We start from the raw sequence: 16111 nt of genomic DNA, 5'->3' as shown, positions 1-16111 counted from the left end.
GTGGGCTGTCATGTGCCTTTTACTGAGGAGTTGCTTCTGTCTGGCCACTCTACCATAAAGGCCTGATTTGCTCTGACATGCACCGTCAACTGTGGGACCTTATATAGACAGGTGTGTGCCTTTCCAAATCATGTCCAATTAATTGAATTTACCACAGGTGGACTTCAATCAAGTTGTAGAAACATCTCAAGGATGATCAATGGAAACAGGATGCACCCAAGCTCCATTTCGAGTCTCAGCAAAGGGTCTGAATACTGTATACTGTAAATCAGGTATTTATTTATTTAGAAATTTGCTAAAATTTCTAAGACCCTGTTTTTGTTTTGTCATTATGGGGTATTGTGTGTAGATTGATGAGGATACATATATATATATATTTTTTTTTAAAGAATAAGGCTGTAATGTAACAAAATGTGGAAAAGGGAAGGGGTCTGAATACTTTCCGAATGTACTCTTTCATTTAATTTTCTCCCTCTCCTAGAGCAAAGGCTGCAAAGTATATCCATTTTCATAACTGAACAGACAGTATAAAGACTCTTGCCTCCGTCGTGTTGTAAAATGTACACTCTCTTATCAAACAAATTGGCATCAAACGCGAGCCTAGAAATAGTGTTTTAAATCGTCTTTGTCTCGACTTTGGCGCAAATTCGCTGGTCGGTTCAAAGTCACGCAACGCTATTGGCTAATTCGTATGAAGCTCCGCCCCATGTTTTATGTTTTCTGTCTATTTAATTGGTCCAAATCGAGGCGTTTAAATTCGAAATGTACTGACCACTTGCGTTGCAAGAACGATTTCGAAAAGTAAACTGTGGGTTGAGTTATTTGAGTCAAGAGAAGTTATTTTATGCTTATCCGACTCCTTGATTGAGGTATGTAGCTATTTGGCTGCTTTTTAATTGTTCATCTGACTTGGTCTATCTCGCAAAATGTCTTCCTTCATTTGACGCATCTCTTGTAGCTGGACGCTAGCGATTTACTTAACGTTGGCTAGCTAACTAAATTACTTATGGTTAGTAACGTTAACCAGCTAACTGACTTTAGTTAACTCCTAGCGCATTCTTAGACGCTAACGTTAGTTTTGCCTTGGGTTCTCGAGAGCAAGTTCCCTCCAATGTCTACTGTTATCTATACATTATAATAAACTGGTCATTTATGTTAGGGAAACTGCTTATTTAGGTAATTGTGTTACCGTCATATTGCTTAGTTATCTATGGTTGGTGTCAAAGTATCAGCTGAAAAGGTCCGCTAGTTTTCTACTGTTAATTGGTATTGGCAAACGTGCGGAATTAATAACTAACTAGCGTTACTAGGTAACGTCAACGTACCTAAAGTGAACGAGATTTTATTTTGAATTGTTCCTTGTTAACATACTAGCTAACTAGCGTTAGCTGGTACGCGATTGCCGGTATTACTGCGCTGGCCACATTATTTCAGACATTATTGCACTTCAAGAGCAAAACTCGTGGCAATACTCCAAACCTTTATGTACTAGTTAAATGTCAAGCCGGACCATCCATAAAATGCTGCAGTCACGGTAGTATAGTTTAATTGGCTATGCACCAAGGGAAATTAATTTAGCGAAACTCTGAATGATTCCAAACGGGCTTTGCAGATTTGGTGTGCTCTTTAGCAGGCCTGGCAGATGCATCCAGTGTAGGGAAAACTGACAAGCCCTGGAACTGCAGGCCACATTATGGTGTGAGGACGTAGTGGGTAAATTGCTTAGACATCGTTACCAACTATACATTCTTGGCATGCTAACAAGTGGTGTACAATTCATAATCCCGTAATCTAAATGTTGTCTTGGCTATCAGTCGCTCTGGATAAGAGCGTCTGCTTAATGACTAAAATGTATCAATTGAAATGTCAGTAGACAAACTTGTTTGAATGACAACTCTTTGTGGCCTGATGAATAGTTATTTCTCCCCACTGGTAGCACATGACCCTTTCACCTTTTATTTCCAAATAAATTGCACATTTAGACTTCTACAGGTTGGTGACTTTTACATGTATCCATCGTCAACAAGGATCCAACTACACAAACTGAGTGTACAAAACTTTAGGAACACATGGTATTTTCACCAAATTGACCAGGTGAAAGCTATTATCCCTTATTGATGTCACCTGTAAAATCAACTTCAATCAGTGTAGATGAAGAATAGACAGGTTAAAGGCTTTTTAATCCTTGAGACATGGATTGCGTTCCAAACACTTAAGACACACCCTATCCCTTAAATTAAGTGGATACTTCTGATGACGTCTGACGAGTATACACTTGCAGGGCGAGGGAGGAAGGAAAGATTTTTAAATGGGCCACCCTTGGCTTGAAATTCGTCACTCATTCATTCCGCGCTACGTTCAATTATGAGTGCATGTCTACCTATATTAAATATACACTGCTCAAAAAAATAAAGGGAACACTTAAACAACACAATGTAACTCCAAGTAAATCACACTTCTGTGAAATCAAACTGTCCACTTAGGAAGCCACACTGATTGACAATAAATGTCACATGCTGTTGTGCAAATGGAAGAGACAAAAGGTGGACATGATAGGCAATTAGCAAGACACCCCCAAAAAAGCCTTGATTCTGCAGGTGGTGACCACAGACCACTTCTCAGTTCCTATGCTTCCTGGCTGATGTTTTGGTCACTTTTGAATGCTGGCGGTGCTCTCACTCTAGTGGTAGCATGAGACGGAGTCTACAACCCACACAAGTGGCTCAGGTAGTGCAGTTCATCCATGATGGCACATCAATGCGAGCTGTGGCAAAAAGGTTTGCTGTTTCTGTCAGCGTAGTGTCCAGAGCATGGAGGTGCTACCAGGAGACAGGCCAGTACATCAGGAGACGTGGAGGAGGCCGTAGGAGGGCAACAACCCAGCAGCAGGACTGCTACGTCCGCCTTTGTGCAAGGAGGTGCACTGCCAGCGCCCTGCAAAATGACCTCCAGCAGGCCACAAATGTGCATGTCTGCTCAAACGGTCAGAAACAGACTCCATGAGGGTGGTATGAGGGCCCGACGTCCATAGGTGGGGGTTGTGCTTACAGCCCAACCCCGTGCAGGACGTTTGGCATTTGCCAGAGAACACCAAGATTGGCATATTCGTCACTGGCGCACTGTGCTCTTCACAGATGAAAGCAGGTTCACACTGAGCACATGAGCACATGTGACAGACGTGACAGAGTCTGGAGACGCCGTGGAGAACGTTCTGCTGCCTGCAACATCCTCCAGCATGACCGGTTTGGCGATGGGTCAGTCATGGTGTGGGGTGGCATTTCTTTGTGGGGCCGGACAGCCCTCCATGTGCTCGTGAGAGGTAGCCTGACTGCCATTAGGTACCGAGATGAGATCCTCAGACCCCTTGTGAGACCATATGCTGACACATGCACATTTGTGGCCTGCTGGAGGTCATTTTGCAGGGCTCTGGCAGTGCACCTCCTTGCACAAAGGCGGAGGTAGCGGTCCTGCTGCTGGGTTGTTGCCCTCCTACGGCCTCCTCCACGTCTCCTGATGTACTGGCCTGTCTCCTGGTAGCGCCTGCATGCTCTGGACACTACGCTGACAGACACAGCAAACCTTTTTGCCACAGCTCGCATTGATGTGCCATCCTGGATGAACTGCACTACCTGAGCCACTTGTTTGGTTTGTAGACTACGTCTCATGCTACCACTAGAGTGAGAGCACCGCCAGCATTCAAAAGTGACCAAAACATCAGCCAGAAAGCATAGGAACTGAGAAGTGGTCTGTGGTCACCACCTGCAGAATCACTCCTTTTTTGGGGGTGCCTTGCTAATTGCCTATAATTTCCACCTTTTGTCTATTCCATTTGCACAACAGCATGTGACATTTATTGTCAATCAGTGTTGCTTCCTAAGCGGACAGTTTGATTTCACAGAAGTGTGATTGACTTGGAGTTACATTGTGTTGTTTAAGTGTTCCCTTTATTTTTTTGAGCAGTGTATAATTATTAATATACACCTACTGTATGATAGCTAGCAAATTAATTAGCTAACTAACATTAGCCTACCCTAGCTGGAACATCTGAAGGAAAATAATTCCCTACAATTTCCAAAAGATAACCCAATTATGATTTTTTTTAAATACTTTTTACAAGACGTGTTTGTGCTGTCATGTGCATTAGTAGCACAACTTGTAACTTTGCATTAGTTTTTACTTACACTTGTATGTTGACTTCTCCATTGATTAAGTTTTCACAGACTTCTTAGCGGATGTACAATCGTCGCAAATTGAAATATGGGGAGTTTCAGGCCCCGGAGTGAACATAATTGTATACTCGCAAAGCTGACTAAAAACGAGGGCTATGGGGTTTGCGTTGCAATCTTCCCTTGCTTGGCAAATCATTTGGATCGCCCTCCAAGATGGTGACGGGGATAAGGGCATAAGGCGAGGCTAAGTGGACGAGGGTGTCTTTAGTGTTTGGACCGCAGCCCATGGATTGTGTGTGGCATTCAGAGGGTGAATGGGCACGACAAAATATTATTGTGCCTTTGAACAGGCTATGGTAGTAGGTGCCAGGCACACAGTTTGAGTCGAGAACTGCAACGCTGCTGGCTTTTTCACGCTTAACAATTCCCATGGATCAAGACTGTTTCGCCACCCAAAGGACATCAGCCAACTTGAGACAACTGTGGGAAGCATTGGAGACAACTGTGGGAAGCATTGGAGTCAACATGGGCCAGCATCCAGCATGCTTTTGACACCTTGTGGAGTCCATGCTTCAATGAATTGAGGCTGTTCTGTGCACCAAAGGGGTGCAACTCAATATTAGGAAGGTGTTCCTAATGTTTTGTTCAATCGGTGTAGCGCTGATACACACCCCCTCAATGAGGTATCTAGAGATTAGATTGAATGTGCTTTGTCAATTAGTTTGTCTGTGACGTGCTTTGCTCAGTCTAATCAGTGTGCCCAGCTGTCTACTGGGTGTGGCCTACTTTTGCTTCAGCTCCCTCACTTCTGTCTGCCCCTCTTTATAGGATGAGTTCTACTGCTGTGAACGATGAGAATCGTGGGATCTGCCCTGGAAGAAAGCACAGCAATTCAGAGACGAGTTGTGACATCTTTTCCTTGGATCAGCCGACTGGGAGGCCATCCATCCTTCGCCAGTCTCAGGCAGAGAACCTGTCCAACAAAACTATAGTAAAGGGAGGGAAGGTACGGTGTATATATGTTGTCAAGAAGCCTAGTCTTCGAGTAGTTTAAATGTTCCAGAATAATTCTCTCTGTAAAATAATCTTGTTATTGAGGATCTATGCTTGACTGTTCGAAGTCTAGCAAAAAGCATGAGCTGATGCACACCCACATTTTTTTGAGGTGCTTACTCAGAGTAAACTGTATAAAAATAAAGTTGTTCACTCGATGTGCACGAAAAACAATTTAACCAGGTTAGGTTTACCGATGACATATTTCTTTATTTGTCTGTTTGAAAGAAAATTGTTTTCAGATAACCTTTTGGTTTCTGCGTTCAGGTTTGTTTTCAGACTCCAAGAAGAGACCCTCACACTAAGAGAATAGAATCACCAACAAAGTCCCTCAAGATGGCAAGCATAGATTACTGTACAAAAGCCCTAGAGTCTTTGCAGCTTACAACACCTGAAGAGTAAGCATGTAAAAACATTTTTTTTAAAGCTGTAGCTGTACGTCACTTTGGCAGAATGATTATTCATAATCTGGTATCAAGTTGAGAGATTCGAAACTAATCTATCCTCTTGTATTTTTACAGGGTGTTGCTGCAGGAAATCAATGTGCCTGTTGATGTGCCAAAATCAGGTAAATGCATTTTAATAAAGGTTCAAGATTCATTACGACACTGCTTTGTCACATTATTTCAACCATAAAATGTTGACTTGATTTTTACTTATTTTACTGTGGACTTTTCAGATGTGTTATCCTATCCTGATGATGACATGCCAATTCAGAGTAAAGGAGGTTATCAGCTGGATTTTGATAACCTTGACGTCATCAATCCCTTCCAAGGGTCCGGTAAAATGGTCCTCTCTCCAGCAAGGCCCAGTGAACTAGTTGAAACCTCCACGGCTATTGATCTGAGTGAACCTAATGTAGTTGAGGCAGTTTCTCATGAGGAGAAGTTAGAGGATTTTGACAAGATTGAAACGGCACTGGATGAGACCCTCCCGTTCATGCCCTCACTGGAAAATTCTCTTGCTGACATCTCAGCTGATGTGCGTTCAACAGATAGCGGTGTGATCACTATGACGAAGGATCCAGCCATTGAGTTATCCAAAGCTGATGAGGACAAGACTGTACAGTCATCAGTTAAACTTAACCCAGATCAAGCTGTCGCCATCTCCTCTAGAGATGAGACTCCTCTGCCGCCCAAAGGGTCTTACAAATTAGATTTTGACGACCTTGATTTTGTCAACCCTTTCCAAACAAGAGCCTCCAAAATTCAGAATTCTCCTGTACTTGGAAGAAAGCTGCCATTCAATGACCCTCCAGAGGTGGAAGTTGAAGAGACTGCCCCTGCTGGTAAGGAAATGGGACCTGCAGCCATGGTTCGGGTGTCTCAGCCAGTTGTATTGGCACCTGTCCAGCCCGAGATGAGAGCTATTGCACCATTGTCACTTGCTCCCAAGGAGACGAGCCAGCCCGCTGAAGACTCCATGCCTCAGCCGGGGGAAGCCGCTCCCAATGCCGGGCCAGTGAAACTTGAGTTCAGTTTGGATGATGGCGGGGAGATCAAAAGTAAGCCTCTTCCCAAGCGCTTTGTCAAGAGGCCTCCTGGTCTTAAGCCGACAGAGAAAAAGGCAGTACCTGAAGAAAATAAACCTCTATCTAAGGAATCCCCAGTGATGCCAGCGGTCAGTACTGATTCTGATATTCCTGTTCCAAAAGGCACGTACAATTTTGACAAGTTTGATGACCCAGACTTCAATCCATTTGGTACAAATGCAAGAATGAGTGACTCTATAGTCTGTAAGGTGAAATCCAGTTTAGAGGCCAAGGGATCAAACTCAGTCAGGGTGGCTGCCTCCCCTGATAAAGTGACAGAGCCTGTTCAGAAAGACACCGCACCATGGCCACTGTAAGTTCATGTTCATTGCAACTTTAATATTCTTAAATTAATGTACTAAAGGTAGTCTTGATTTATAGTTGAAGCATAATCAGTGCTGTACAAAGAAGCTTAATGTAGCTGCACCACTCCATTAACTGGTAGTGATTCTATTTTCAGTCTTCCTAGTACTGGAGACAAAATCTCAAGGACTGAACCTGATCTGTCTGCCACACGAGAAGGAATTGTAAGCTTTTTAAAACCTTGATCAGATTATATATTGGAAAATATTTTGGCTAGCCAAAGCTGTATATTGATTTGTGTGCTTGCTTAGGTGACATTCTTTCTACAATTTTAGGACAACATTCCACAAGATCAGCAGCTTCAGATGGAATCTTGTGAAGTTCAGGATCCTTTGTCTGGCCAAGAGCAGGAACCTCCAACTGAACCTAACCAACCTTCTCTGAGCACACTAGAACCCTTTGAACTCTGTCATTTTGAGCAGAACCCACAAAATGGCATGTCAGAATTTAATGAGGAGTTTGTTCCTGGAACCACATGTAAGTCAAATAACTTGAGGAATTCATGTTAGTTGCTGTAATGTCGACTTGACTTGCTTTTTGACTAACACTTGTCCCCCATTCTCTCCAGTCATGGCGAATGACTTTGATGGACAGATGGACTACCTGGAGCAGTTTGGTTCCAGCAATGTAAGTGATTATTAAAAAAAAATATATATATATACACACACACACACACACACACACACACACACACACACACTCAGCAAAAAAAAAGAAACGTCCCATTTTCAGGACCCTCTCTTTCAAAGATATTTCGTAAAAATCCAAATAACTTCACTGTAAAGGGTTTAAATGCCATTTCCCATGCTTGTTCAATGAACCATAAACAATTGATGAACATGCACCTGCAACATGCACACTAAAGATGCCTTTCTACTGACTCTGGGGGATAAACACCAAGATAGATGCCCAGGGTCCCTGCTCATCTGCGTGAAAGTGCCTTGGGCATGCTGCAAGAAAGAATGAGGACTACAGATGTGGCCAGGTCAATAAATTGCAATGTTCGTATTGTGAGCAGCCTAAGAAAGCGCTACAGGGAGACAGGGCGGACAGCTGATCGTCCTCGCAGTGGCAGACCACATGTAACACCTGCACAGGATACATACAAACATCACACCTGCAGGACGGGTACAAGATGGCAACAACTGCCTGAGTTACAGCAGGAACGCACAATCCCTCCATCAGTGCTCAGACTGTCCGCAATAGGCTGAGAGGCTGGACTGAGGGCTTGTGGGCCTGTTGTAAGGCAGGTCCTCACCAGACATCACCAGGGGTTTTGTCTCACCAGGGTTGATGGCCGGAATTGCGTTTATCGTCGAAGTGAGTGTTACACTGAGGCCTGTACTCTGGAGCGGGATCAAGGAGGAGGGTCCGTCATGGTCTGGGGTGGTGTCACAGTATCATCGGACTGAGCTTGTCATTGCAGGCAATCTCAACGCTGTGCGTTACAGGGAAGACATCCTCCTCCCTCATGTGGTACCCTTCCTGCAGGCTCATCCTGACATGACCCTCCAGCATGACAATGCCACAAGCCATACGGCTCGTTCTGTGTGTGATTTCCTGCAAGACAGGTATGTCAGTGTTCTGCCATGGCCAGCGACGAGCCCGGATCTCAATCCCATTGAGCACGTCTGGGACCTGTTGGCTCGGAGGGTGAGGGCTAGGTCCATTCCTCCCCAGAAATGTCTGGGAGATTGCAGGTGCCTTGGTGGAAGAGTTGGGTAACACCGCAAGAACTGACAAATCTGGTGCAGTCCATGAGATGTACTGTAGTACTTAATGCAGCTGGTGTCCACAGATACTGTTACTTTTGATTTTGACATCCCCCTTTGTTCAGGGACACATTATCCCGTTTCTGTTAGTCACATGTCTGTGGAACTTGTTCAGTTGGTCTGCTGAATCTTGTTATTTTCATACATGTTAAATTTGCAGAAAATAAGTGCAGTTGACAGTGAGGTCTTTACTTTTTTTGCTGATTTTACATACTTTCTTACCTGGTTTATTTACATTTTGGGCTTCCTCTAATTACGTAGCCTTTATATTCAGTTCAAGGAGTCAGCACTGAGGAAACAATCTCTGTACCTCAAATTTGACCCCCTCATGAGAGAAAGCCCCAAGAAGTCTGGAGGCCCCACAGGACCCGACAACCTCCCTCAACCTGATGCCTTTGCTTCACGGTGTGTTACTGTTTTGGTCATAATCACATGGTTTTGTTTTACCCATCTAACTGGGTGGGGAGAATGACTTGCGTGTTAATCTTAAAATGTTCTAGTTGCAAATAAGTATTTAATTGGCCTAGAATTGAGAGCATCCTTAATCTAGTTACATCTAGTACAATTACATCTAGTTGTATCTAAAAATGAGTTTGCAATTCAAAGGTGAATATCAAGGTGTTTTCTCCAAATCTGAGAGGTTTCTGTCAATGGTTTTAGTGTGGATACCCAGAAGACTGGTGCCAAGGAGGAGGTGAATGGATTGAAGTCTCTCAACCCCAAACTTCTTGATGTCCCACCACCTGTAAGTTTCCTCAGTCCTCAAAGAACCTATAATATAGTAAAGCTAAGTAATGTGGGAACTGTTGAATGGATGTCTTCTGTTCCTTTAGGTTCAGGTTGTTGGTCCTATGACGCCTCTCGTGCAAAATTCCCCTATGAATCTGGCCTCAACTTTCCCCCAACCAGCCAACACTGAGGATAACATCATAGAGGTGCTTAAATACAGTCAGCAAGACATGGATGCTGCCATTGCCAAGATCCAGAAAGAAGTACGTGTTTGTTTTCCTCATCCCTTTCAATCCAGTCATTTATTTATTTATTTTACCGTTATTTTACCAGGTAAGTTGACTGAGAACACGTTCTCATTTGCAGCAACGACCTGGGGAATAGTTACAGGGGAGAGGAGGGGGATGAATGAGCCAATTGTAAACTGGGGATTATTAGGTGACCATGATGGTTTGAGGGCCAGATTGGGAATTTAGCCAGGACACCGGGGTTAACACCCCTACTCTTACGATAAGTGCCATGGGATCTTTAATGACCTCAGAGAGTCAGGACACCCGTTTAACGTCCCATCCGAAAGACGGCACCCTACACAGGGCAGTGTCCCCAATCACTGCCCTGGGGCATTGGGATATTTTTTAGGCCAGAGGAAAGAGTGCCTCCTACTGGCCCTCCAACACCACTTCCAGCAGCATCTGGTCTCCCATCCAGGGACTGACCAGGACCAACCCTGCTTAGCTTCAGAAGCAAGCCAGCAGTGGTATGCAGGGTGGTATGCTGCTATGGTCATTTTCATTTATAATGGTTTCTTTTTATAGGTAAAAGAACAGGAAGATCAATGGAAGGCAAAGCATGACAAGCTGTCTTGGGATAATCATGAAATGGGGTAAGCAATAAGCATTGACTCTATTTGGTCACTTATTCTCATTTCAGACCTCTAACAAATAACTGTTGGTTTCTCTGCTTTTTTGTTTTTGCAGGAAAATCATGTCTGAATTTGAAGCCACAATTGCTCAGATATTGGGTATGTTGTAGTAAAGGCAATTTTGCATTGTTAATATCCTTTTAATGTAAAATGTACAACTTGTTGTGATTGTCATTGTTTCCTGCAGCTGATAAACAAAGGGAGAAGGAGATGGCCCAGGCTGAGATCACTAAAGTCTTGCAGGAGAAGGAGCAGGTATCACAGGACCTGAACACCATGGAGAGGTCCTTCTCTGAGCTCTTCAAGAGACTGGACAAGTACAAAGAGGCCATCGAGGGTTACAAAAAGGTCGGCATTAAAAAGAATGTCATGACCTATGCATAGGGCCCTGTGTTTTGTGCAACCATTTGTCATGCCTAAATTTGAACCTTTTTTATTTAAAGCTTTTTCATCAAACTGTCCTTATGGTCCAGCAGCTCTCAGGCAATTGTGTTCATTTTTTATGTAATTATCATTTCTGGAGAAGGCTTAAAATACATGATAGAATCTTGCTGACACATTATTGCGCAAAACACCATGCTTTGGTGCAGGTAAGTAACATTGCTGTGAAGGATGATACTGAATTGATGTAGGTCCATGACTTTGCTTTGCCAACCTCATGACCTTCGGTTATGAATGTGTGTGCCACTAAGAATGAAGAGATGCTGAAGAAATGTGCTCAAGATTACCTGGCTAGGATCAAGAAGGAGGAGCAACGCTACCAGACCCTGAAAGTCCATGCAGAGCATAAAATTGGCCTGTAAGACATTCAAACTATACGTATTTTTGTGCAAAATACAGCCGGTTACATAATTGCGTATTGTTGCCGGCCTTTGTATAGTCTCACTTGGCTGACTACTACTTTTTTTCCCAGGGCGAATGGGGAGATTGCAGAGGTTCGCTCCAAACTAAAGTCAGAGGTCTCTGTACATCAGGCCCAGCTGCGCAGAGAGCAGCTAAAGGCCCAGTCACTGGAGAACAGCCTTGACCAGAAAGTAAGTCCATCTCAGTCTGAACTCCATGAGCCTGCCTTTATCACTGTTTTTGGCATAATTTGTTCATGGTAGTTTTTGCTCTTATCAAGATTTTTTTTCTTGCATTTTTTCCCTGGTCTCAGGTAAAAGAGACTGAAGAACTCACCAGTCTTTGCGATGAGCTAATCGCTAAAGTCCAGAAGGGCTGAGTTCAACTGTGTTAATCTATGTCCTTGCCTTTATTGCTGTAGTTTAGATTTTTTACAAATCTAAATATGTGCTCTTCCTGATTAACGTGTGAATATCGCTTTGTAAATGATTTGCTGCTCTTAATTGGAGATCGAGAAATGTAATAGTACTTCACTGCCTCATCTACTGATTCATATTTTGTCAATGTTTGTCTTCATGTCTGTCTTTATTACTGTAATAATAAAACATTACTAATCAAGATCCGTTGTAGCTCCTTGCAAGTTTATTTGAAGTTCATTGTAGCCCTCAACTATTTTCAGCCACAAGGAGATGCTGTTTACCATAAGTAATATTTTGTGGTATAGTCTTTGCAAAGGTAATTTATAGTTTTTGGTTTCATGCATTCATTGCATGTTCTGATGAGCATAGCAGAGACATTTGTACAAGTTATTCCAAACAGTAGCTAAAAGTGTACTTCATAGATTTTTCTAGTGCTGTTAAAACATTTCTATAGCTCCTGTCTCCAGAACCAAAGCTCATCTCGTTCCACAATGCTTACAACAAAACAAGCTACCCTGATACAATGCTCCCCTTCTTCCATGAGCAATCACAGGGTCCTGTCACATCACTCCCGGACCAGGACAATGCACTTCCTAAATGGTGAAAGGAAATCCTACCTAGATTGGAGTTGAATGAGGTGGTAGTGTGGGGCAGAGGGGAGGAGAAGGGGTAGATTCACTCTTAAATGGGAGCGATGCTAGTCAGTTGGTGTACTCTTGCAGGGGCCATCACTCTCCTGTGAGAGCACTTTCTATCTCTGCCTGTATCTATTCCAGCACCACTGGCCCTTTGCTGGCTGCCCTCTGAATCACCCTGTGTAGACTAGGCTCTTCCAGTCATGTCGGGAAGAAAGCTGACCTGCCTTTTGTAGGGGCCTCCTTATGGTCCTTACCTAGCAGGGCAGCTAACTGTCACTGAGCCCATCCCTTCATTCCCAGTGGAAGCCTATGGTGTTTTAAGCCGGTGGGCTGACCGGAGGCTTTTACAAACATCCTTGCAATTCTCATTTTCAGAGGTCATTCATAGTATAGATTGATTTTATAATTGATGCATCAACCAAGTTCCTGTAAAGAATTGAGGCCATGAACCAAAGAGAATCTCTATTTGCCTGTCCTTTATCAAATCAACTTTATCAAATCATACAAGATTGTCAAACAACCAATTGTGTATAAGTACTTGCATAAACTATGATTATCCTGATTGGCATTGTCTTTATTACTTTGCAACTACAGAACCTTATTAAATGTACCTTTAAAAAAAAATATAATACATCTAAAATGCCTGACTTAAAAAATAAATTGTCTCCATGACTACATCTAAAATGTGGTTAAATTAGACTGCGGACTATGTATTCAATGCAACACGGGATATTTGCAAGGATTCTACAAAACACAAAAGGCTAGTGGTGTTAACGTTTGGATTCTGGCAATGATATTAAGCGAGTCCAGTCAACATTGGAACAATATTCTATTTGCAGTCTTTGATATGGACATGATTCAAATATTAAATAAATGCTATCATATTACCTTTGTGATTGTAAAACAGGATTATTGATGGCACATCAATAGTGGTCAGGGTTAAATGGATGTGCATTTGAACAATAAACATTTACAAAAATCAAAGGGGCTACCTGAGTATGAGCGTAATACCAGCCCTTTTGTATTGTATTCCATACCGCCTTCATCACCTAGCAGAGCTTAAGTACTGTACCTTGTACTCAACATGAGGTAAAGGTCGAAACTGACCCTAATCCTTGTTGATTAGTTGATAGGGGTAAACAAGTTAATGATGGATTATTTAGGTATTTACTGATGGATATGCACTCTCAGTAAGTCTGAATAGCTGCCTTTAATGCATTGCAGAATCTTTTGGTGATTTAAGTGCACATCAGGGTTCAGTGGTTTTGATATGAAAAAAGTAGCACCAAGGACCAGGCAGGTTTGCAGGTACAGTAAAAACCATACATTGTCATTGGAAAATGTTATTTTAGTTGAGAAATCACTAGGGCAGCCATTTATGCACTAACCGCTAAAACTGCTCATGTACCATCACCTTAATTTCACTGTTGTACAGTACTGAATGATCATTATAATGTCCAGTTAGATCAAGATCCAGCACAGGCAAGGTAACAGTTCAAAGAGCAGCCCCACATGTGTTTACCAGAGAGCTGTTCTCTGAGGTTCAGTCCAAAGCTCAGACCTTCGCTTTACGATGCAATCCTTCAGATGCGCAGAGGGGGACAACATTTGGCACATGGCTAACACTGAAAGTGAATGTGCTGGTGCACCTTCCCGTCCACGTGGGAGTGTGTGTGAGTGTGGATGTCATTGTAGATTTTGGGGTAGATTTTGGGGGGGAGGGCAGAGCCCCCTTGAGTGAGGAGCAGCTGCTGCTGAGCCAGATACTCCTCATAGTTTATGGAGCCTAGGCAGTCCTTCTCTGGGCTGGAGGAAGGGGCCACAAAGCTCCTGTCCCTCTCCCGGTAGGGCAGCCGGTGGGAGGCCTGCAGGACCTGGGCAGACGCAGTGCTGGTTGGGGAACAGTGCTTTTTACTCTGGCAGAACCACAGCAGCACTGTACCAAAGATGAACACCATGCCTGCAGGGATGCCAATGATGACAGGCCAGGGGAGGGGGCTGGAGGCTGGGGTGAACATCGGGGTGATGGGTGGTTTGGTGTCTGCAGGAGGAGAGGGCCCCCAAAAAAAGAAGGATCAGTCAACGTGGAGTCAATCATTTTAAACAATAACGTTGAACAAAGAAGTAGCTACACATGCTGAGAGAGTCTTGGTAGAGAAATTAATAGTGCTGAGCGATTAACCTATATTTTGGTCGGTTCAATTATTTAATAAATTCAATTTTGTTTTTTTTGTGAGCTCAATGCTCAATGTTTCTGTAGAGATAAATCAGATAAGCAGTAAATAGGCAGTAAATAGGCAGTCACTACCATCATGGAACTTTTATTGTTTAATTCTGTGTTACAGCATTCAACCCACATAATGCATAGTGCAATTAATGTAAAAAAACATTTGCTAAACCGAAATCAAAAAACATGATTATCTTTTTAATAATCGAACCGATACTGAACCGACCTCACAAAGCACTTATCGCTCAGCACTCGAAATCACTGCAGTGGGTCAATACTACATTGTTCACCAATACAAAACTCACAAGAACCTGTGGAAGAAGAAAACTGGAAACAGAGGAGTTTGTGTGTACAATGGGAAATATTTTGAAAGTTGGAATTTTGGGAAGCCAGGTAAGAGTTTATGGGGGGTATGATGTACTAGAGGGCAGGCAGCCTGGCACTGGTATTACCTGGCAGAACGGTGAGGAAGGCGCTGCGGAAGCTGTAGCCCATGGTGTTGGCACCCAGACAGATGTACATGCCAGAGTCCTCCTCCTTGGCACGGGTGATGAGCAGCTTGTTGAGGTAGGAGCCATCAGGGCGTGACCACACCTCTCCCGTGGGCAGCACCACGAAGTGATGGTCGCCCACCTCAATGGTGGAGTTGTACCGACTCTCCTCGTTGGACTCCACACGCTTGAGCCACTGGATGACGGGTTTGACATCGCTCCTCACTTTGCACTGGAATGAGGTAGTCCCACCGTAGTCCACTGTGGTGTTGACCGGGTGAGTGCCTGTCAGGATGGGCTTGGAGTTGGTCCGCTCTGCAGAGAGACATAATGGACAAACTGTCATTGCCATCCCACATTTCCCACATGGCTGACTCTTTGCCTGAACCAGCGCAGATGTCCATACAGTTATTAGAGAGAGAGAGAGAAATAGCACATGTGATTAGTTTCCCCTCTCTCCGCTCCTGGTTGTACTGCACACACGTCCCGTGTGTGTGTGTGGGGGGGGGGGGGGGGGGGGGGCAGGCAGCTGGACCTTAATCAGCTCCAGATTGGAGGGGCTTGGGGTTTAGCAGCCACCACCTCCTCACCCCACACACCGGAACACAACACTCATTCTCAGACCTGCAGTCAATATGCTTCTCATCTTCATGATTAGACGAGCACATTCATCCATGGAGCAGGGTTACGAGTAACATTCATCCATGGAGCAGGGTTACGAGTAACATTCATCCATGGAACAGGGATACGAGTAACATTCATCCATGGAGCAGGGTTACGAGTAACATTCATCCATGGAGCAGGGTTACGAGTAACATTCATCCATGGAGCAGGGATACGAGTAACATTCATCCATGGAGCAGGGATATGAGTAACATTCATCCATGGAACGGGGATACGAGTAACATCCATCCATGGAGCAGGGATATGAGTAACATTCACCCATGGAACATG

The 16111-nt window shown here is 43.8% G+C and overlaps 2 protein-coding genes across 2 annotated transcripts in view; one reads left to right on the top strand and one right to left on the bottom strand.

Moving 5' to 3' along the window:
* The first annotated feature begins 748 nt into the window (after nt 1-748).
* On the top strand, nt 749-12002 carry LOC129811734 (transforming acidic coiled-coil-containing protein 3-like). The gene is made up of 17 exons (XM_055863284.1): nt 749-869; nt 4998-5175; nt 5490-5620; nt 5744-5790; nt 5902-7066; nt 7214-7280; nt 7392-7593; nt 7685-7743; nt 9163-9293; nt 9549-9633; nt 9722-9880; nt 10433-10500; nt 10595-10638; nt 10727-10887; nt 11232-11338; nt 11453-11573; nt 11696-12002. Exons 2-17 carry the CDS (start codon nt 4999-5001, stop codon nt 11759-11761), a joined length of 2790 nt encoding a protein of 929 aa, XP_055719259.1. The 5' UTR covers nt 749-869; nt 4998; the 3' UTR covers nt 11762-12002.
* An 891-nt stretch (nt 12003-12893) lies between these two features.
* LOC129811735 (fibroblast growth factor receptor-like 1) overlaps nt 12894-16111 on the bottom strand; it is a 51900-nt gene continuing 48682 nt past the window's right edge. Inside the window, exons 6-7 of the mRNA XM_055863285.1 lie at nt 15119-15472; nt 12894-14480 (exon numbers count right to left, since the gene is read on the bottom strand). Coding sequence (XP_055719260.1) covers nt 14059-14480; nt 15119-15472 — 776 coding nt within the window. The 3' untranslated portion in view covers nt 12894-14058. The remainder of the gene's footprint in view (nt 14481-15118; nt 15473-16111) is intronic.

The sequence above is a fragment of the Salvelinus fontinalis genome, chromosome 15 (genome assembly GCF_029448725.1).
Source record: "Salvelinus fontinalis isolate EN_2023a chromosome 15, ASM2944872v1, whole genome shotgun sequence".
Taxonomy (NCBI): Eukaryota; Metazoa; Chordata; class Actinopteri; order Salmoniformes; family Salmonidae; genus Salvelinus; species Salvelinus fontinalis.
This window is presented reverse-complemented; position numbering and strand designations above follow the sequence as displayed.